We start from the raw sequence: 23,731 nt of genomic DNA, 5'->3' as shown, positions 1-23,731 counted from the left end.
ATGTGGGACTGAATGAAACAAACCCAAACGCGCAAACAGGAGTTTTATTTTCTAGGAGATTTTGTGATTTTCTCTATTTCCTTTAATAAAGTTTTTTTTTTTTCTAAACAAATTTACTAGACTCTATTTGGAATGTTGTGTAGTAAGTTGTTCTAAATCGTGGGCACCTATTACCCAATAAGGATATTTTTATAATCAAATTACATGCAAATAGTGTGAAGTCTGGCTTTTAACCATTTAAAGCAGCTGGGACTAAAATCACAGAGGCTAGTTGTACTTAGCAACAATATATTTAGTCACATCTCAGCTCTGTCGAGGTGAAATCATTTTCAAATCCACCCTGAGATGCTAAGACTTGTACGCTTCAGACGGTGAGTGTTGATGCTTTGACTTCTTATGAATCTAATAAAGCTTTTTTGTTTTTCCTTCTAAGCAGGACGTGTTGGTTTCATGAGAAGTGACTTTACTGCTTTCAGTGTTGAGAGTGACTTCACTTCCCAATTTAGAGAGTGTGTGAGAGAGAGAGAGAGAGAGAGAGAGAGAGAGAGAGAGAGAGAGAGAGAGAAAGCGAGTGAGAGAGAGAGGGGGGAAAAAACTTGCCATCCGGTTTATGGTCTGTGAGCAAAAATTGTAACTGCAATGGTTTGCGCCATAGAGCCAATGCAGCCGTGCACGATTTGAAGTGAGGTTAGGAGCTAAATTAGCTGAAACAATCACAAAACGACTAAATGACAAAGACCGCGAGGCTGCTGCTGCAATGGACTGTTCGATAAAGGTAGGTGTTTGCGCCGTTTTTTAACGCCCGTGTTGAAGATGACAGGCGGCCACCCACACCGTGAGTCTGCTGAGTGAGAGAGTCAAGGCGGTGATGCGAGCTCCCCACTCTTTCCTTCTTGTACAAAATTTCCTCTTCCTTCCCGTTCGTGGTTGTATGTCGGCTCTATAATAACACAACTAACCACTACATCTTTACACTCAGATAAAAACACTAATTGGTGGCCGGTTATACGCGTAAAAGAGGATTTCCAAACGCACGCCTTTCGAATTTTTTCGTAATTTCATCGAGCTCTTCCTGCATTATTCGCGGACCCACAAATAACGACAAGCATAAGGCACGGGCAGTGAAATTACTGACCACCGATCGCTCTCATAAACACTTTTGTTTCTTTAACGAAGATGAAGTAAATGAAGGGGATGCTGGACTTTCTCGGTGCGCGTAAGGCAGGTGTCTCTGAAGGCGTCATGGGTCGAATTGGAGCAGGAGGATCCATTTCCATCAGATGACTGGTATTTCACATTCCACACTATTACAGCTACACCTGTTTATCGTCTCCTGAGGACCGTTAATTGTTTCGATGTCTTATCTTCTAAGAGAAGCTGAAATAAAGGCCTCTGTGTGAGAGAGAAAACTAACTTTTTACCGAAATTAGCGCCGACTGTTGCGCAACAAGGGGAAAATGCAATTATTTTAATCAGATTGTGCACTCAAGTGACCCAATTCACGCTCGGTTTCTATTAAATGTGCGCCTGTATGCAACATGGGGCCTTTATATGTATGTATATCATTTTGTACTGTAATATTTTGCCGTGTGTACGATTACATCTCCTAATTTCGACGCTATTTTAATATTGACATTTTTAATTAGTTCAAAATTAATTATTATAAAGAATTGCTTTCAAATTTCATGACTGCTGCAAAACCTTTTTTGCAAGAAAAAGCGTTCCTCAGATGCAGGAAGTCATTATTCGCTGATTTCTCGGGTTGTTTCTAACATGCATTTGTATGTGCAGCTAACTGCTTTTAGGCGCTAAACATGACCGAGATACGTGGTTTCTCGTTATGAAAAGGACAGCAATTAAAGGGCCAAAAAAGGGGCCAAAATGAAGCCATATTGAAAGTAAACCTTAAATTATTATTAACATCCTTTATAACGATTTTTTTTTTTATTCGTTTTAGTTTGTTGCAGTTTAAGTGTCGGGAGCCTCTTTGGGATTCTTTGTTATTTTTTATATAATTATCCAGAAGCTTATTCTCTTGTACTCTGTAGCTGTCGATTGTGTTTGAGGTTATTTTAAGAATAATTTATAGCAGCAAACGGGAGCACTTGTCAGGTGTCGTTATCTGAACGCAGCAGGCTTCCTGTCTCAAACCTCAGACTTTCCGCACACATTTCCGCTCCCTGGACCAGAAAAAAAAGTCAAAAAGGCAACAAAGGTTCTGAAAGACAGAAACAAAGTGGACAAAGTGAGGCGTTGCGTTGTTGTAGCTGCGCTGCCCTCTCCCTCGCTGACAGGGAGCTGGAGCAGAGAGGCCTGGCCCCGAGTTTGCGGCCTGCAGAGGCCTGCGTGCTGTCAGGATCCGAGCTGTGAAAACCGCACCGTTGTTTGTGCAGCACAAAGCGCAGCTGCTCGAGCCTTTGCAAAATCAGCTCAACTTTTACTTCTCCTTTCTGCCACTTGTTGCTTCAGACATGGCGAGGACAAAGGGCTGTGCCTTTGCACAACGTGATCTCTGGTCTTTTACTGCAGCATACACCTCATGCTTGAGCTGCACTTAAACACAAATTTAGGTGGGTTTTTTAAATTATTATTATTTAAATTAAACTTAACCCGAAATCAGATTCTTATGTAAGCAGGAGCTCAGTTAAGCTTTAAGACTTTTAGTCTCTATAAATAAAAACACTGAGGGGGGAAAGAGGAACTCAGAAATCACCAAAACACAATGTTTCTCATTAAATTACCAGCGTTTGAGATGGATATGTAGAAGTCCTGTTTGCGCTGCACTATTATTTATTAAAATATCAATCCAGGTTATTTATCAGTCTGCATGCAGCACATTTTACTGAAGGCAGGATAATGCAGGCATCAACATATATCACCCAATCCGCTTCTTCAGCCCAAGATAAGCCTCGAGGGGCGTCATAAAACGACTAAATATAAAACAGATTTTAATCATGTAACTGCTTCTTGCAAGTTGTTAACCACATCCTTTGTTCCAGCTTAGGGTTAGTGGCTTACCAACCTTTTTGGCCTTTAACCCCTTCATACAGTGCATTGTTTTATTAAATATTGCTTCGAGGTAGAGATATGGAACATTTATACAGTGAGCCAGATAAAAGACATATGTAAAAAAAAAATGTGTTACACAAGTATTCTCTAGTCATCTTTCTAACCATTTGGCAACCTGCTGGAAACTACAAATTAATTGATCAACAGCAAATTAATCTGAAAGGACTACTTTTTGTTTTTAGTGCACCCAGATAATTCCAAACTGGAGAACTGACAGTTTTCCCTCCCCTTTAAAAAGTAGAACCAATGACCTTCTACCTCTACGGTTAGGGGATGTGGTGATTTTGTTATGCTAGGGGGGAGGGGGGAGGGGGCGAATTATCCTCTCAGTGGTAAAGTGGCATTGTAAATCCATATAAAGTTGTTTATGAAATATTTTCCTCCTGATTAAGGATAACACTGCTTATGCAGGGGGTAATAGTGAAAGGTGAATGGTTTGAAGAGAATGAAAATGATGTGAATCATAATTGTTTTCAAAGTAACCAAATCTCAGCCCACCTTAACAGTTTTGTTAGACCGCAGTCTTCCCCAGTATCACCACACAACAAATACAGGAATAATTGGAAAACTGGTGTTTCATCCCTCCACTAAACGCTTCAGAGACTTGCAGAATCATTTCATTTAGGTTAGTCTGGCTCACTAACACCTTTTATGTTGGTTTCCTTTAATTTTTCACCTGTTTGTAGTATTTTAAGGCTTACACAGGAATTTCTACAAGTTTTTTTGTTTGTTTATAGATCAAATTATTAACCAGGACACATTCATTAGATTGTGGGACACCTAAATGGTCGTTTTTGGTTGCAGCCCTGGTTACAAGCTGTGGTTCCCAAAGTGAGCTTAACAGTACTTATTACAAATACATGTAAAATAGTACATGCAGCAGGATTTATTTAAGGGGAAATTTCCTTTAAATGAAAAGCTCTTGGCAGTAAAAACTAAGAGTCTTTGAACACCAACACCCTTCGTGTGTGATTCATAACAGACTACTACCTAACGTTATCTGATTCAGGCTCTGTTGTAATGGCCCTTCTCCTGTACTACTGAAAAATGACTTTTGGAGATAGAGTTATTAAAGTGAGTCTTGGAATACAAGGCATTTGGATTCATGGTTAAATGTGGACAAACTATGAATCTAAAATGCCATTTATACAAAGATGAATAAAGATCCACAGCTCGACAGGCCTCCTGTGAGCACGCTTTTAGCTGCTGGCTTGGGCAAGACTGCACTGATGCAACCTGCAAAGCTGCTGACAGCCATGTCAAAAGTTTCCATGCAGGACTTCGTGTTTGTGCGCTCACACAAAGTGGAAAGTGCGTGCTATCAAAGTGAGCAGCAGCGGCGTAAATTTTAGGACATCGAGGCACAAGGCGGCCTCAGTTTCAAGAAGGTCATGTTTTTAAAAGCAGTTTTGTGTCACTGAGCAACAGCCTGAAACGCTCTCAACAGGAAGTCAGTTGTGGCATCGGCGGTCAGGCCGCAGTTTGGTATATTTGTATCAGTGAGCAGAGGAGATGAAGAGAGAGGGAGAGAGCAGAAAGAAGCAGATAAAGAAAGAGCGGGAGTGTGCATGAGCTTTTCAGTGAATTCACTGTGCCGAAGAGCAAACGTTTGGATGACAAACTGCAAGTGACGATAATATCAGCTTGAATTTTGAGCTCTAAATAAAATTTAAAAACTGAACAAAACAAAGCAAAAAAAAAAAAAAAAGATACAATCTTCAACTATGGCTCACAACTGCCTACTATCACGCATTCTCGTGAGAATTTGCTGTCAGCAGCGAGTTTTATCCCGCCTTCAGTCGACTGTTTCACTTCTGCACAGAGTAAAGGGCCCCGGAGTGTGAGAAGACAAACTGACAACAGAGGACAACAGAAGTAAAAGAAAGCAAAGAGATGGAGAACAAAACACAACATGCAGTCCTGCTAACCACTTCTCAAACATGCAATACACACACACACTGAGCCCTACATTTACAGCATTACATGCGTCAGACTCTGTTGCTGGTCTTTCATATGCAGAAGTATTCCTGTAAACAAAGTGTGAATAAGGTTTTGGTTCCATTTGCGGCTGCATTAAGTGTGACAAAAAAAAAAAAAAACTGAGCTTGAAATAAAAACAATGTTAGATAGTGGTGGTTTACAAGAGTGTTGCCGTTCATGTTGCATTATGGGTGTTGTAGGCATTTTTTTTAAACGACAGATATTCATCTGAAATAATCATCTACATCAATTTTGATCAAACGGCAGCCTGAAGCTGAGAGTCCCAAGTTAAAATCTGCGACTTTACAGCACAAATAAACATATTTACAGTAGAAAGAAAAAAACCCACCCCTGAAGCTTATTTGTGTGTTCACAGCAACTATACTTGGCTTGGGGAGGGGGGGGGGGTCTTGTTCATCTGTGTAGATTTTTATCATGTGGCACTATGAGGGCATCCTACTTTGTTGGGGACTGTAGTCACTGGCTTCATCTCCAGTAATATGAGTCACAGAAATAGACCTGGCAAATGTATATTTGGTGTTGGTGCTTTCTGAAGAATTTTCTAAAACACTTTCTGATATACTGATACCTGCTTTGTAGCTATTTGTACTATAGGACCATCCAAGAAGTCTGGGTGGTCCTATAGTGCAGCTTCTCACCTCATTAGTTTAGATCAGGCAAGCAGGTGTTTGTATCGTAACACTGCGCTCTGTCATCCAAATATGGCCACTTTTGGCTCGAAAGTTTCCAACGACTCACATTTTGAAACCTAAATTTGAGGCTTCAGCAAAGCAAGGAGTCCACAAACCAGTAGGTGCTTACATCCATCTTTTACATACAGTCTATGATTTTGACAGTAGTGCAGTGTTCAATATTTTTCGTAACATTTGTGTCTTTAAAATCTTGAGCAACTTTTTATGTAATCGTGGGTTGGAGTGAAATCAAAATGTAACCTTCTTCTAGAAAAAGGGCGTATCCATTACACAGCAGCAAACGCTCCACGCAGCAGAAGCAGCAGCTGACTTCTGTAGGAGTTTGTCTGCAGCATGGAGGAAATGCCGAATTGTGTGCCATGCATTAAGATGTGGTTCACAGTGCTCAGGCAACAATTGAGCTAAAAAAAACAAACAAAAACACACACACACACACACACACACACACACACACACACACACACACAAAGAAAAACAATGTGATGGCGGCACTTCAATCAAGGCTCATACTCTTCTCTCTGTCCACCCGACCCCCTCTCTTCTCCTGACCACAGGGCTTTAAGGGTTGTTTTCCAGCTTTAAAATGACCCACATTTTTACACTATGCACCCCCTCCTCCACCATTTCCTCTCCCTTGGCCTGTGCCAAAAGGTTCCTGTGCACATGGCGGCCTGGTTTCCTGTAGGCCACTGAAAAAGCACGGCACTGACGTACAAGGCCCAAAGACAATGCTCAGCTCCTCTAAACAAACACGCACTTGCACCCACTTAGATTGCCGTGGTCGCATCACACATGCACGCACTTAATTTGAGCAGCAGACAGAACAACAGGTCCGGTCTCTGGCCTCCTGAGTACGTGGGATGAAAGTGCCATCTTCGAGCGGTTTTGAGGCCACATTTTGGGCGCTGAGCACAGGAAGACGGACTTAAATCTCAATTAGACTCCACCTTGAGCTAACACCCCTCCCCCTCCCTGCAACCCCGATCCTAACGACAAAATAAAACTGTGGTTAAGGTTACTGATGTTCTTTATGATTAGACAGCCTCCTGGCTGCTTTCACAGTTCATTTTTCATTTCGCTCCTCACTGTAGTGGTTTCATAACCTCCTGTAGCTTTTCACGTTAAACATGCATTTAAAGTTTTAAACAGTCACAGGGGAATTCTTTATCGTGCACAGAAGATTTGAATCTGTCAAACTCAGCTCAGGGCCCAAATCTGGCCTCTTACAAATGTAATTTCAGCCAGCCAGTTAAAGTTCAGGAAAACTGCAATATGTTTGTAATTGACAGATTTTTATGTGCTTCCATTTTCAAAAATATGGTCCATTATATCGACATAATTACTTTTTTTTAAGGCTTTCTAAAAAATAATTTTTATTGAAATTTCTCACTCAAGTTCTCGTCTTAAGGCCTTCAAGAAATACATGAAAACAAAATTTTACAAAATAAAAGGAAAATAATCTTTATTTTTATAATTTACCTAAAACCATACAGCATTTATGTTTGCAATGTTATCAAAATTAACAAATTAAACATAAATAAAACAATAACAAACTAGACAACACACCATAACAGCATTTTCACATTGACATACATTTTGCAACATAAACAAAAACTTTTTTTTTTACATTTTAAAGTTTACAGTTTTCCTGGTTTCTTACTTCCATTCCTGCACAGCCCATCAAAAATTGTTCATCTGACTGAATTCAACCATCCAACCAGACAGTTATGTTTCAATATGGACTCCTCTATTTTGGGCCACTTAGCATTTCTTTATCTGATCCTAAAACCCCATAATTTGGGTCAGAATTTTGCACATCTTTTCATTATAAAATACCAAATCCCATGTTAGCAAGTATTTGTCCCAAATCTACAATAATACCCAGACTCCCAAACTGGGTTTAGAAGAATTTAAATTATTTAAAAAAATTAAAACTAGATTGTTTATTTTTAAAAAATGGATTGAACTAAATATAATACTATATGTCTAAAACACATTCAGAAGCAGTTTATCTCTGTGTAGCCACTGAGTGCAACTCTAAAATTGTGTAATGCAGTCGTTTCGAAAGCAAAAGAGGCTGAATTTAATTAAGTTTGAATAAAAGTGAACAAAAACAAACTGAATCGCACGTTTCATCCACAATAAATAAAATAAAAAAAAATAAAACAAAACCAGACTTTACACTTATTCAGCCCGTAGCAACTGACATCAAGTATACAGCATGAATTTGTTGCTTTTTTGATGTTTGCTGATTCTCAACCATCGAACTTCTGATGGAAGGCATTTTTTCCTTTGTTGAGCAAGTTTCCAAAAATAGAAGTGTGCTTCCTTGCAGCAGGTATCTGATCTGATATATATGTTTCCTCTCTGCCATTGTTGTCCAAATACTATTAAAAACCCTTGACTGGGGGACTAGTTTGTTTTGACTCAGTCACACATACATCATCCTGTTGCTCTTAATGCTCACTAACGGGCATTAATGCACTGCCGAAAATAGTCGCCAACAAATTCATTACTTCCTGCTGTTTGAGTAACATTTCATAAACACTGAAATTCACTCGGTGAAGATCATTTAACCTTCTTCTTAAAGAATATATTTGTGACAGATTTAACACTTTATGGCAGCATGAATGAATATTCTTGAAATACACGATATTATTTCCTGATTCCAAATTCTGGATGTGATTAGTTCAATCTGGTTTCATACAAACAGAAAACATTTTAGCATTAAAGCTACAATGTTACTGTTACAATCACAGCTCCTGCTCGTTTCGCTGGATAAAAAAAGTGTTTAAAAAAGGAGTTTCCACAGGTTGTGACCCGGCAGACACTGACCTGCGGTTCTGTTGAACAGGAAGCGCTGTCCGTGGTGAGTGAGGATCAGCCCATATTCGAGCCAACCTACACCGCAGCCCCGGCCATGCACATGAAGACTGAGATGACGTCGCCCGGCGGGTTCAGCCAGACCTCCAAGCAGAGCCCCGAGCCCACTGAGCCGGAGTGGGTGGGGCCAGGAGCACCAAATGCTGGGAAGAGAGGAGAACACGTCAATGGCACCAGGTGAGTCAGGGCACGCCGAGGCCACAGGAGAGCGGGTTCCCGGATTATCTGGCTCGAGTCCATGTTGGTATGTCGGGTTTTCCACATACTAAAAATATTTGTTTATCGTTCACTTCCCATATTCCCGCCTCTGATTGTGGCCACGGCTTTGTTAATTTTCCGCCACCATCTTTACAAAGTGTGGGCGGACTGTGATGGAAAATTTGGGTCCCTATGTTCAGTATTTTAATTTCCTGCATCCTTGTGGTCCACCTGATTATGCTGCTCACTTTATACTGCACTACGTTTACACTCCGCAGCTACGTAATAAAATATGATAAACTTAAAAAAAATAACATTAAGCATATACTTTCCAAACCTTTTGGCTTCTGAGATATCGACATTGTGAGCACCTCACAGATATATTTGAAAACACACACACGTAAAATACAAATCAGTTGTTTGGTTTGTTTTCTTCGGTTAGAAACCGCTAAAAGACTCAAACGTACATGTAGGCTGTTTATCAGCATCCACCTTCAGCTGTGAGACACTACATAAACATTATTAGACTGTTGCTTTTCTATTTTTGTCAAATGTGGTATCCATCACAGCTGACATTTGAATGAATAAGTACTTCTATTTTTGATATTTAGACTGATAAGAAGAAAAATCTTGTTGAACTTTAAAAAAAAGCATTTTTTCACATTTGCTCTGTGTAGATCTAACAAGATATCCTAACAAGGTTAGAAGAGCTTTTTTCATTTAGTAAAGTCAGTCTATTTTTTAAGTCTTTCTTTTTCCATTTGTTGCATATTAGATCTAATTGATGCCCATTTTAATGGAAATTCTTTAAAAAAAAATCCAATTTCAATTAAAGTTGACTTATTGTGGCACAAGTAATCCAACAAACAAGTAATCTGCACTGAAACTCAGTCTACTCTAAATGCTCAGTTTTACAGATTTCTTTGGCTCAGTATGATGTCAGAAATCATTATTAAGGCACACAGCTCAGGCTGTAAGCACAGAAGCCAGGCCTACTTTCTGTTCTTACCTTGTGTTTGCGATAGGTGGCAAATTCCATGAATGGCGAGGTAGATAACCAAAACTGATTGTTTCAGACAGGATGAAGCGAATGTCTGCATGAAGCCTGATGTAGCGAGTCATTCTCAACAGGATCAGCAGGTTAACAGGGCTTTGTGAACAAAGTGCTAAACGATACTTTGATCACACCTATACGTGCTGATATGGAGATGGTTGCCAGTTTAGCAACCCATCTTTCTCGTGTTGTCACATCTTTGACCACCTAATGTGATGGTAAATATAACCGCTTGAACAAAAGAACTGTATAAATACAGAACGTGCAAAACACTTCAGGTAAAGCTCAAAAGTTTTGCTCCTGGCAAAACTACCAAGTACCTGTACTGTGTTTACTGGGATTCTATGATCAGCAAGATTTCAGCTGGATTTTGAATTTGAAGTAAAATCCCAAGTAGGTGAAATATTCTGGAACCTCCTTCAACTTTGAAGCTTTTAAAACAGAATAAATCAAACAAGAATACCATGAAAAACGACTTCAACAAGTGACATTCACAGATACAAATTTGATTTTTAACCTTGACACATTTACATCTGCTTTCTATATTTAAGTGTAGTACACTCTGCTCATACCATTTCTGTACCGTTATTTAAGTAAGGCTTTTACTGCAGGGCTTTTAATTCTAGATCAGCGCTACTGAGTGCAAGTATTTTCTAACAACTTCTATTTTTATGCAAAAATAGTCTATGTGGTGAAAACTGGGTTAAATTAGTGATGCACGCCACCTACTCCTGACAGGCCTTTTCAGTGGAAATTGTTGCTGAGAAACAGTTTGACTAAATTTACCTCCTGTCATATACAGACTAGCAAAAACTCTAAGAGGCAATGTAGCTGGCTGAAACTGCATCCAGTCTATTGTCACAGATTTTTCTCTCTTCATAATTTGAATTTGGAGAGTAATTGATATATTCACAAGACATTAAGACTGAAATTACTCCTCAGATGCTGACTAAAGCGTCTCTTTTCCTTTTGTCGTAGTCGTGAGTCCCCAGTGGACTGCAGCGTCACCAAGCGTTCCAGACACATGAGCAACGAAGGGGCCTCCATGCAGTACCAGGCCTCCTCGTACACAGAGCCCCGCGTCAGCCCCCAGGCCACCACCCCACCCAGTAGTGCCACTGAGGAGAAGAGGGTCATCGTGCCAGCAGGTAAGCTGAGCCACTCACATGAACTGGCGCTCAGCCGCCATCATGCATCACTGTTCCCATCACAAGACTGTTTCCCAACAGCTGGCACAGCCTGGGCTTGTGCAACCTCAGTGACTGAATCAGAGACGGGCATGTGCGTGTAATTCTTCGTCTCTTAAAAGAACCCCAAGAGCCCCGGAGTGCTACAGATAAACAATAGCAGGTTTCTAGTAGTTGTGGTACAAGGTGACATCAGGCTTTAAAAAAAGTGTGAAGTCTGAAGTGCAAAATTAACGCTCAGGACTGTGAAATTAAGAAAAGAGAGAGAACAAGCAAGAACAGATCTGATGAGCAGGCTTCAACATTTTCAGTTTTAATCAGCCCGCTTCCCTTTTCAGGACTGTAATGAAAAGAAATAAATAACCAGCAGCTACGTCTGAAAACACAGTATTTAAATATTCTTTGAAACAGATTCTTTTTTTAAACTCAAAGCAAACCTAATCTGTCACGTTAAGCTATCACGTTTCTTACAGTCAAAATCTGCCATGACTCCATTTTCATCTCAAAGAAATCACATAAATATGTCTGTATCACATCAATACATCACAGATATTAGCTACACGAGTTTATCTCGAGGCATGCTTTAAATAATTAACTGAGCACTACTGCTATAGTAGTTCATTTATTTTACTTTTTATTTTAATGAAGAATTGCAACAAAGCAGGTATGTAATACACAGTAATATACATGAGGAATATTATAATAGTGTAACTCAAACAGCTGGCAGTATTATACTGCAAAGCTCCTATTTGATATGCTGTGGAAACTGTGTACGATATGATTTTTATGGTATATTAATCAGCAAGAACATGCAGGTATATTTCAGCTATGGAGCTTTCATACCTTTTAGTAAATCTATATCGCTATAAAGCTAATAATAAATGTAGTGGTGATTCCTTTGTTTGTCCAACCAAACATCCAATAATTTAAAATCAGCAAGCTGCTGCTGCACTGTGGTAAGATTTTGTACGCAGGCAATAGAAGTCCAATATCCAGAACTTGAAAGTTGCGTTTTTATGGTTTATTTATCCAGTTTGGCAAGCAATAAACAAAGATCCATTTTTGTTGCTGCCTGCTGCTTCTCCTGCTCTGGTAAAAAACAAACAAACATACACCCACCCCAGTGCATGCTGGTCCTATACCAGTCACTTTACTTACAGAAAATGGCCCTACAGTTCTTCCTCGCTGACTTAACAAGATAAACAAAACAAAAAAAATGAAACAAGTATTAACCTACAAACAAAACTGATAACAAAAAACTATAAGAAAACCAACAACAAATAAATTTCAAAATGATAAAAATAAAGAATAAAAAGCTCCAACAATAAATAAACAAATATTTACTTCACATTCTTCTAACTACAGTATCAGCAATGAATGAGACTGATGTCGTAGCCATCGGCTTCTTTTCACATTTGTTGATCTTCTGAGAACAACACCAGCATTATTTACACAAGGCTGATACTCATCAGCTGAATGTGAACATGACAAAACAGGAAGGATGTTTCGCTGCGACTAATTCAATGTATCGTTTTTGTAAGTCGTGGTGTCGATGCCCATTTGTTTCAGCTGAGCGATGTGAAAAACGCACTGATCTTTGTTTGCAGAGGGAAAAAAAATCACCCATGCACAAACTGGATTAAACACGCCGATGTGTCATTTCTAGCGGAGTAGTTCAGACAACCCGCTGTCCCTTTTATCGCTGCTATGAATCACTGGTCCAGTCATCTAAGTTCTGCCTCTGTCACAGCTTCCATGATTATATCATCCCCAGAGACCCGTTAAACGAACAGCATGTTTCAGTGCACGTTTCAACTGGCAGCACGGGCAGGTGAGGTGGATGATTTTAAAATGAATGTAAAATCATCCATGAGTCACCATCACAGAGTTATTCTGCCTTATAATACACGGATGTTGCATCACAGCAACACGTGTTGATCAGAACAATCAGGAGCTAAAGGGCAGGGTAACCTCCGCTCAGAGCTGAAGCTGCCGTCCAATATCACAGCCAGTTCACAGCATACAGTCATTGTTTGCTGCTGGAAGTGAGCTTCCTGAATCAGACCAGGTATGTTTTAACAGATCAACACCAAGCCGAGCTGAAGCTGCCACTGACTTAAGATTAGAAACATGTTAGGCTCTTAGTACCCAGGATAACGTTAAAGAGTACAATATTCAGCATTATATAAATGAACAAGAATGTGTATTGGATCCCTCAAAATATAGCAAAAAGACAATGAAAATCCAAGTGTGCAAAAAGAAATATTCAAGATGAAGTCCATCTCCTTGAGATGCACATTACTACAGCACCAATAAAAAAAACATATTTTTAAAAGGTAGAATGAGTCTGTGTGACGCAAAAACAATAAGTAGAGTTTAGGAACTTTTATCATGCAGTTTATAAAAATGTTTGGTTTTTTTAACATGTACAGATTATGAAATTCTGGACTCACACCAATGTTTCACATTTACAATAATAATTTGACCAATAGCAGACCGGTACCATCAATACCAATGTTTTTGTAATTTATTCCCAGTTTATTGTGTACAAATCGAATATTAAAATCTTTCTTCATTATTATAAGTTTCAAAGCCTTTCAGCGCTCCATTTAGAACTTTCAACCAGCTCAGAATTCCTGTGACACACAGCTGATGGGCCATTTTCAGTCCCACCCACTGGCACTACAACACTAATGCATGTCAAAAATGTAAAACGCTACAGAGTACATGTAATATGTTTAATGAACGTAAATATAGACAGGTTTGTCAAAGCCACTGTAATATTTCTATAAAAGCTGTTTTCAGCTCAGTATTATGGTCATTATTCACTTCCTGAATATTGAGCCCTTCAGGGAAATCAAGAGTGCAGATGGAGAAGCAGTTGAACAGTCAGAAGAAGAAAAAAACAAAAGGAGAGAAAAAACGTGGCTGAAACCAAAGAACAGCTTATTTTAATTTTCCTAATTATGCATGCAAATATAACAGAAGTGTTGTCATAAATTTTAAGATGATTATTGATTTATTAAAAAAAAGAAAAACAATACTGGCCTCAAATTTCAGTCAACCTCACAGCCCTTTAAAGATCACCAGATACCCTCTGAATGGCTCCACTGGATGAACATTTATGACTACAAATATAAGCAGGACACATTTAAAAGTGTTCTCTGGTTAGTGGTGTTATCTGTTTTGACAGTGTGGTTATTCCCACCCTACCACCCATTTTACAATCACTATCAGAATCACTAAGAAGTATCCGGTGTTAATCAGCACTTTCATGACCTCCAAAACAAACAGGTCGTATTTAGCCAAGTGCTCTTTAGACTGTTGACTCTCCTTCATCCACCCCGAGGTGATGGTGTGAAGGATTACAGGCAGGCACTGCTGGTATTTAAAGATTCCTTCCTGACATTTTGGAAAAAATTTTCCAAACATCATAAAAGTAAACTACAATTTTGTAAAAATTAACGTCTTAATAATCTTCATGTTCAGGTTGGTTCACTGAGTGCTGAGTTAAAGAAAATCCAGGTTTTAAAATCGTGTGAAAGTCTGTACATCAAAGCTCAAGCTAACCACTCCTGGAAGTATTTTCACAGGAAATCAGTGACCAGATTAATCAGAGTAATTTATGGTAATTCCCCAGTAAGCAACTTCTACAATTTCCTGTTTGAAAGTTTCTGATACACAAAAAACAGAACAGCCTCACAAAGGATGTTCAACGCTAAAAAAAAAGAAAAGAAAAAAGAAGCCAAACATGAGTAAAAGTCTGTGTAATGAATAACTGAGTGCCTCTCTTCAATTCCAGATCCCGAGGTGTGGACGCAGGACCACGTGCGGCAGTGGCTGGACTGGGCCATCAAGGAGTACGTCCTGGAGCAGGTGGATGTCATGCTTTTCCAAGCGCTCGATGGGAAAGCCCTGTGCAAGATGACCAAAGAGGACATGATGCGGCTCACGTCGGCCTACAATGCAGACATCCTGCTCTCGCACCTCAATTACCTCCGGCAGAGTAAGGCTGGCTTTATGTGTGAGATCTCGCTCTGCAGCTGATAACATTGAAATTCACCAGACATGTGAAGTGGCAGAAATGTATCGAACGAGGATCTAACAGTTCCCCGATGCAGCTGCTTTAGTCTCGCTTCAGTCTCACTGAAGTATTTGGGTTTTTGTCCGTGTAATGAAAATCTTCTGAAACTAAATACTCGGAAAAAGAATCGCAGCAAAACCCATTTCTGAAAGTGTGCATTTGGATTTTTAAAATATTTTTCCTGAGGTTTGTTATCTCAGAATTGGATTTATTGATTGATTCCAAATAAACTCCACTCAGGTATCGATGCAAATAAGAGAAACACAGATTCATTGGGGGCAAATAAAGAGTTCATGATGTTTTTTGTTTTGAGGAACATGATGTCACTTGAGGCTCTCGTTTGTTGTTCTGTTAACCAAATTTGTGGTCTTCACTGAGCGTTGTGGCCACTGTTCCTCTTTGCAAAAGCAGGTTTCCTGTGTTTCGCATAACGCGCGTACGTCACCATGAGTTTGGATCCGTACTACATTACATAATTTACCAAGTGTTTGTGACTGAAGCAGCAGCAGTTTGACGAGTGCAAATCACTGCAGTCATCGTGTCTGAGCTGGTTCGACAAGAGGTGGACAAATGAACAGCAGCATCCAGTTTTGCACTGCGTATGAGGGTGGGCTGGGAGGAAGACAATGTGGGTGCTTGGTAGCTTTGAGGTTAGAGAAGCAGACTTTTTGAATTAACAAAAATCAAAGTAAGAGTTGCAGAAAAGGTTTGAGGTTTTTAATGTTCGAAAGCAGATTAAAAAAAAAAAATTAAAACGTAGTGAAACAAAAACAGCCGTGGTGATTAATTTACTGCAGAAAATGATGCAGTGTTCGTAAAAGTATTTCTTTCAGTATCACAGGAAATGGTCCTCTCAGATCCTTCCAGAATTGTTCTGTTGAATTGGCACCTCAGTCTTTGATAGATCCTCATTTTAAAAAAATCAAATCAAATCAACACCCTGAGTTTTCAAGTTATCTTACCGGTTCACGAGGCATTCACACTCCATTTTCTTATCCTGTAATTGTAAAAGTGAACATTCACAAGTTTGAGATTAAGAGTGGGTTGTCTCAGGTGTTGAGACTCTGTGGGCACATTTGGAGGTGGCATTTTAAGTTTTCAACTGGCTGGACAAAGAGTTGAGTCTGTTAAAGGAACAGGAAAAACAAAGGTACCACCCCCCCACCCCCCGAGTTATAACGTTCTTCTTCTGACACACAGGACAGACACTCCTCTTTCTACTCTGCTGTGCTCGTTTAAAAGAATATAACATTGATTTTATTTCATTCTTGAATCTTTTTTTTTTTTTTTTCCCAGGTAGTCCAACGTTCTCCTACCCAACAACTCCCACCAACAACACACCACCACAACAACAGCCGCCCAGACAGGTGAAAACAGGTGAGATCATCCTCCGTCACATTTCACCCATTTTCAGGACAACACCTTCTCCTAATCACCTTCTTTGTGTGATGAGGTCCTAAATATTTTAATACCTAACATGATGGATTTTGTGTCGTTGCTTAGTGAAAAATCATAATTAGCAACACTAACATCAAAGTTGTTCTGTTTTCCACTGATTCCACATAAATTAAAGGTGCAGTTCACCTCAGAATTGGATATAAATATATATTTTAATGTATTTATTTTTCTGTCTACTGTCTGCATCCATCACCCAAAAGTAGTGCACAGCTAGCTAACCTCACAGTTCAGTTCAAAGAGGCAGTGTTGGTAATATTTACCTTCTGTCACGAGCACGAGGCCTTGTGTCAGATACACACTTCCTTCTGCACTGTGATACAGTTAGCGGGTGTAGTTTGATAGAAACAAATAGTTCCTACATGAAACCACTCACAACAAAGTTTGTGGAGGTTTTCAGTAACCTGGTCATGATTTCTGGTAAGACACATGGCTGCTTAGGTTCTCAGATGTATTATTTGTTTTTGCCGCTTTCAGCACCACAACGTTATTGTGATTTAGTTGCATTACGTTCAAGGAAAGGACGACATTTCTTGGGGTCATGCAAGGTTCATTTTGGGGTGAACTGTCCCCGTAATTAAATTCAGTTATACCTTCATCTTCCAGATAAAGCAGATTAGCTGACTTGTGTTAAATTAATAAATAAATTCTAATTTGGGTTTTTGGTTTACTGTGGCAGTTATTTACTAAGTGGTGCATTAAAACCAAATCTGAAGGGAGGTGCATTTGTATTTTATGCATCGTTTCTATAAAAATACATTTCCATTTAATACAGGATGTTAGGGTTCTGAAAACTAGAACAGTTCATAATATTGTGGTCATTCTTCAAAATGGGGTCACGATAACTGTGCAGGACTGAAATGTATAAAACGCTTGGCTGTTAGAATTTTACTAGTCACTGCATTTTCTGCAACAAAATCATCACAATCATCAAAACTGGTACCAAAATGATACAAACAAATACCAGTTAATTAAAATGCAGTGCTGGATGTTTACTCGAGTATTGTAGTTAAAGTAAATTATGGGCACCTCAAAATAATCTGACTAAAAGTGATTTTAGGGTATTTTTATTTTTTTTGTCTTACATTTCAGAGGAAAACAATGTGTTTCTTTTTCCTGCACTGCATTTTTCTAGCAGCTGTATTGAAAGGTTGCTGATCACACAAACCAGCTACAGTAAATGAAACCATTGTGAGAGGTCGGGATTTCCAACCTTATCTTGTTTCAGGTTTATGTGAACAGCAATCTTTCCTCCAAACCTCACTGCAGACTCTTATTTAGATGATGTCCTGAACTGAGGTTAAATTTTCTAATAGTTTTTCTAATAATACACACAGCATAACTGTCTTTCATTGCTTTCATGATGGTTTACTACCAAACTACTTACCTAAAAGATTTATAATAATAAAATACAGTAGTTCAAACTAGGCTTTCTACCATGACCAGTAAAATGTACTTGGTGTACTTTCTAATTCTTGAGCATGAGCACTATTATGGACAGCCTCTCCGTTGCTGCTTTAAGCATTCATAGCAGATACTGCAGTATGATTTTAATTGGAGCATTTTACTCAAATTGAACCCATTGGGCTTTTTTTAGTTTCATACTTTAATTGTTGTACTATATTAGAGTAGCTTAGTATGATTTACCATTCAAATGAATCTATATTTATCTATTTGCGCCCCCTTAATCCTCCATCTGAAAGAAGACATTGTAGCCGTTTCTCTCTTAAGAAAACTTTCTTATGATTGGCTGCCCCTCATAAACAGAGTATCTGAGCTGGGTGGGGCTTTGTATTCACAGGTAGAGACATCTGACATCACACTGAACCAAGAGTTAAATTAAAAATATATCAGAGATTTGGAGCAGGCTGAAGCCTGAGATTTTGGCTCATAGAGTCACTTCTATATAAAGTGACTTTAACATCATATTTATGCCCCCAAATAAGGAGACAACATAGGAAAGAACCCTGGTTATACTTTTTTTAAAATCCTTCGAGCTAAAAAAATTAAACTGACAAACATTAATCTTATTTACATTTTTCCCAAAAAAGTTTGTCTTTGCTTACATCTGCATTAATTGTCTCCATGATGTTCACATTTCAGTACTTTCTGTTACTTCAGCTATAAAGGGTCTCGTGCACATGTCTGTAGGTTCTTAGACAGCCAAGTCAGATTTGTCTTGAATTATTGAATGGGAAAAAAAAAAAAAAAAAAAAAGGCAACTCGGCTTCTGTAGGTTCATGAAGGGGAAAAGAGAAGACATTACATCAGGAGTGGGGAACTCGAGGCCTCGAAGGCCGGTCTCCTGCAAGTTTTAGATGTGCCCTTGATCCAACGCAGCTGATTTAAATGGCTAAATTTCCTCCTCAACATGTCTTGAAGTTCTGCAGAGGCCTGGCAATGAACTAATCATCTGATTCAGGTGTGTTGACGCAGGGCAATGTCTAAAACCTGCAGGACACCGGCCCTTGAGGCCTGGAGTTCCCCACCCCTGCCTTACATGATGGTGGGCCAACGTCTTAGAGAGGTTTCACACCTTGGCCCGGTGACAGTAATGACCCCCACATTTTTTCCACACCTTGGCTCATGTGACAACAAATGATTAATAACTGATCAGTGACCCAGAGGTGAAACATCTTCACAAACATTTGAGATGGCTTCCTGTACAGCTTGCGCAGGAAGGAGTAGCTTGTAGTAAGTACTGTTATGTGTCTCAGCATTGATAACGTGTTTCTGTTAGAGGTGGATCAGGACACATTAGCATCTACACTCAGTTATTGGACATTCAACTTGTAGTACTCACTGCACAACTGTGCAGTAGTTCATGTTTGCCACAGTTTCCTATTAGTCATAGTCTGTGTTTCAGGTTGCTTAATGCAACTGGTGGTTTTTTCCATTTTTTCATTTCCATCACCCACAGCCCCTCTCTGTGGGGGCCGGGTTCGGGGGGGTCGTTTCCTTTGACTCTTGTGTCACCTACAATCATCCGATTATTGGGGTTCTCGCCTTGAGTTCAGAGTTATTATAGTTTTGTATTGCTTCATCCATTTCCATTTCATTTGACTACAAAGCCTTGAGCTGACTGTTGTTGTGATTTGGCACTATATAAATGAAACTGAAATGAACTGAACAGACTTAAGTTTAGTTTCCAGAGCAGGTTTGCTCGTTTCAGTTTAGTTTGAGTTTTTATTATTATTGTGTGGAGGGCATGTGTCAGGGTCAGCACAGGTCTTACAATACAAATACAGCTGACTTACATTTCGTAGGCATCTAAGTCTTAAACACATCATTCACATTCAAAGCCTCGTCTGTGATTCAATTTGACCAAAGTACTAAATAATAAAACGTCCTCTATATTTTTGTTTCATATTTGTTAGTTTTCCAAGTTCACAAAATTGTTTCAGTTACTTTTATTTTCCAAGTCTATTTTTTTGTTCAGTAAAATGTTTTTTTGTTGTTTTTTTTTTTATTTTACACATCTAGTTTTAGTTTTTAAGTTTAGTTTTAGTTAACTACAATAACCTTGCTTGAGAGAACCATTGTTGTGAATTGGTGCCATATTAAAAAAAAAAAAAAAAATGAAATCAAAGCTTATGATCTCAGGGTTTTAACAGAGGCCTGAAATACCTGCATATTTGAGGATTTTAAAATTATGTGCTGAGTTTCAGAACCATGTTGCCCAGTGCCAAAGTCTGAAAGGCTCCTTGGCACAAGATTGGCCCCAAAACTGACGAGTCCAAAACTCAACAGCCAGTTTCAAACAGGAAACAGCTGCACCGACAAAGGAAATGAGGGGGTATGGGTTCGGCTCCTGGGACAAAATTCACAATCTTGTGGCAACAAGGGTGGTCTGAACAAAAGAATGCTCTCCCAAGAAACTACAGGTCATCTCAAGACCTCCAAAGCCTTATCATTGTGGTCTCGGTTTACTGACTTCCTTCCTACTATAGCTCACTCGTCTTACCGTCCACTTCAAAGATTTTAATGCTCGTCAGTGTCTGGTCTCATCCTCGTTGTGTTTGTGTTCGTACAGAGAACAGTTTTGATGAAATCAGCCGCAGGAACAGCTGGCCGACAAACACCATGACTGCAGTGCCTAAAGGTATGACCTAAAAAAAGACGATATGAAACCGATAATAAGGATGAATTTTTCATGCACGAACACCCAATGGGTTTTGCATTTTCTCTGGCTTTAACACAGCAGAAAAATCAAACAATTTTGCACATTATACACAAGTTTAATTTTTTTCTTAGGTTCTTCAATGGAGCACCAGCACAGTACACGAGTTACAGAGCCTGCTCCAAGGATTGGGCAAGGTACGAAGACCACGTGTGTTTAGACAGATCCTGGTTTACTGCTAATATTTTGTTCTTTTTTTGGCTCTGTAACTCATTGCACCCCTCACTGTAGGAAGTTTGGGAAAATGAGGAGTCACAAAATAATGTGAATGACATCAGTGCCATTTTAAATCATTTTAAATGTTTGTTTTCCGTCTATCGAATCAACGAGCTTCATCTAACAATTATTTTCTTCTTAGCTAACTCACCACAAGCACAATATGGGATAATGGTAATGCTGTTAGATTTAATCATAAACTGATGCACAAACCTAAACTTTAAGTCGTCACAGAAATCCAGTCAATAAATTGTGAAGAAACACACAGAAAGCTCGTCACGTGAAAGGTCACAGGATCACCAAAGGTTGTTTTTTCCAAGAACTGCTGAAACACAAATCTGACTGCAATCATTTAACAGTTGGACACAAGCAGATATTGGTTTTGGCCAAAGTGGTGAACTGATCACACATCCCCTTAGGCATTAAATTAGTTTGGCAGGTTTCATTGTGCTCACATTAGAACATTTGAACTAACCTCCTCAAAATACCACATTCAAAGCTCTGATTATGCTTATGTGTGCAAGGAAATGTGTTTTAACTAATTTCAGGGCGTTTAAATCTTGGAGTATTAAGATTAAAGTGACAATGTGTAAAAGTAATATTCCTTTTCTTCTTTACAGACCCATATCAGACATTAGGACCCATTAGCAGTCGGCTAGCCAACCCAGGTAAGAATCTCAACCATCATCAAGATAAACAGACAAGGACGATACAAATGAGGCCTTTACACTGTCTGCTTTGGCACCATGAGAAAAAAAGCAAGCAAGCAAGGGCTGGCACACATGCACTTACTTTCCAAAGTGGAGTAAACACCAAGCAACAGCTGTTGTGTCATCACGCTTTACGCTATGACAAAATCCGGCTTCCCTCTCACCAAAATGACTGTTTGCCCTGCTGTTTCCTCACAGAAGGCCAAGCCCTCAACTCATCCAAGAACCGAACAGGCAAACAAAGTGCATACAAGCTCCCTGACCCCAGCACTCACAGGCCTGTGGGTAGGTTTCTGCCCTGATGTCTATCACTTCAACCAAGCCACACAGTGAAAAGGTCACATTTGCTGAGAAAACAAAAAGCATATTCTGACTTTTGTTTGGAACTCGTTACACTCTGAAAAACTGACGAGCTAGCCACGATCCAGGAGCAAATGGATCCATGATGAGGCATTTAATCCTATGAGGCTGAAGTAGCCAAGCTACCCTAACTTATTCATTCACTTATTCTGGAAACTAAGTGTTTTATTTGACTTTTTTCCTGTCAAGACTTGGGAGAACCAATTTAGTTTAGTAACCCCCAAAAAAACAAAAAAACAACAAAAACCAAAACCATTTATCTTTACACAAATTTAAATGCCGTTTACATTTTTAAAAATCCGGCTTTGATGATTGTATTCCTTGAAAATGAATAAATATAGGCACAAACAGTTTTCACAGCCACTCCTGGCAGCTGGGTACATTTCCTGTCTTGTTTTGAGCACACAGTCACTGTTCAATCAGAACCCAGTGCCTTAACTCTCTCTCATTTATCCTCCCAGGCTCAGGGCAGATCCAGCTGTGGCAGTTCCTTCTGGAGCTTCTGTCTGACAGCAACAATGCCAGCATCATTACCTGGGAGGGTACCAACGGCGAGTTCAAGATGACCGACCCGGACGAAGTGGCCAAACGCTGGGGTGAGCGCAAGAGCAAGCCAAACATGAACTACGACAAGCTGAGCCGTGCCCTGCGCTACTACTACGACAAGAACATCATGACTAAGGTGCACGGCAAGCGCTACGCCTACAAATTTGACTTCCAAGGCATCTCGCAGGCACACCAGAACCACTCGGGAGATGGTGGGATTGTTAAGTACCCGAATGACATGCCTTATGTCCAGAGCTACCACAGCCACCAGCCCAAAATGAACTTCATGGGTGGCCATCCTGCACCTATGCCCGTCTCCCCTGGAAACTTTTTCGGCCCACCGTCACCATACTGGAACTCACCCAACAGCCCCATCTATCCTGGTTCAGCCATGACCAGACATCCTGCCACTCACTCCCACCTGAGCTCGTACTACTGAGCATGATGCCAACTGAACAGGGAAAAAAAACAAAACAAAAAAACAAAACACAGGAGACGAACCCAAGTGCACCAAAGCACGCTCCGTCCAACCTGCCACCGAGCTGAACTCTGTTGAAAGAAGGCGAAATGACGCTATCATTGAAATTGTAAAGGCATTATTAAATTGTCTTTGTTACATTCAGTCTCAAAAAAAACAAAACAAAAAAAAAAAAAAAAAAACAACGGACAAACATGAGGGTATATTAACCCTGGTATTGTATGCTTCCAGGAGTTTTATAAATAAACTCATAATATACTATATTAATGGTTATTCAGTTATGAATTTTTTTTCACACATCTGTAAAATACTTTGTTTGATTTTGACTGTTGTAAAGACAGACGTCACAGTAGCATAACAGACCTACAACTGTTCTTTTCACTTCACAGGTCAAAACTGCAGTTATCCCTGACTTTTTGTAAAAGGGAAATTGTACAGAATTAACATGTAGCAATAAAACATAAACGCTTGATGTAAAGCTAATAAATAACGCCTGTATGTGGAAAAGAGATCTGATTTTATGTTTACAAAAAAAAAAAAAAAAAAAAAAAAAAACCACACAACCCAGTCCACTCAGAGGAAAGTTGATCAAAGAAGGTCCCATACTGTAGCCCACAG

At 39.5% G+C, this 23,731-nt stretch overlaps 1 protein-coding gene across 3 annotated transcripts; it reads left to right on the top strand.

Moving 5' to 3' along the window:
• Positions 1–618: 618 nt before the first annotated feature.
• fli1rs (Fli-1 proto-oncogene, ETS transcription factor-related sequence) lies at positions 619–23,620 on the top strand. 3 transcript variants are annotated; one of them, XM_031754281.2, is made up of 10 exons: positions 619–775; positions 8,617–8,822; positions 10,876–11,045; positions 14,887–15,090; positions 16,465–16,545; positions 20,657–20,725; positions 20,878–20,940; positions 21,640–21,687; positions 21,928–22,014; positions 22,551–23,620. In XM_031754281.2, the coding sequence occupies exons 1-10, from the start codon at positions 758–760 to the stop codon at positions 23,072–23,074; spliced, it is 1,470 nt and encodes a 489-aa protein (XP_031610141.1). In that variant the 5' UTR covers positions 619–757; the 3' UTR covers positions 23,075–23,620. The 3 variants fall into 3 exon arrangements, with proteins under 3 accessions (XP_031610141.1, XP_031610143.1, XP_039475407.1); XM_039619473.1 differs by lacking the exon at positions 619–775 and adding an exon at positions 916–1,287; XM_031754283.2 differs by lacking the exon at positions 21,928–22,014.
• Positions 23,621–23,731: the final 111 nt, after the last annotated feature.

The sequence above is a fragment of the Oreochromis aureus genome, linkage group 11 (genome assembly GCF_013358895.1).
Source record: "Oreochromis aureus strain Israel breed Guangdong linkage group 11, ZZ_aureus, whole genome shotgun sequence".
NCBI lineage: Eukaryota > Metazoa > Chordata > Actinopteri > Cichliformes > Cichlidae > Oreochromis > Oreochromis aureus.
Note: the sequence above shows the minus strand (reverse complement) of the source record. Positions and strands in the feature narration are given on the sequence as shown.

Coding starts and splice junctions, on each gene's coding strand:
- fli1rs (XM_031754281.2), top strand. Junction 8,823..10,875: donor GAACACGTCAATGGCACCAG/GTGAGTCAGGGC, acceptor CTTTTGTCGTAG/TCGTGAGTCCCCAGTGGACT. Junction 20,941..21,639: donor TGCTCCAAGGATTGGGCAAG/GTACGAAGACCA, acceptor TCTTCTTTACAG/ACCCATATCAGACATTAGGA.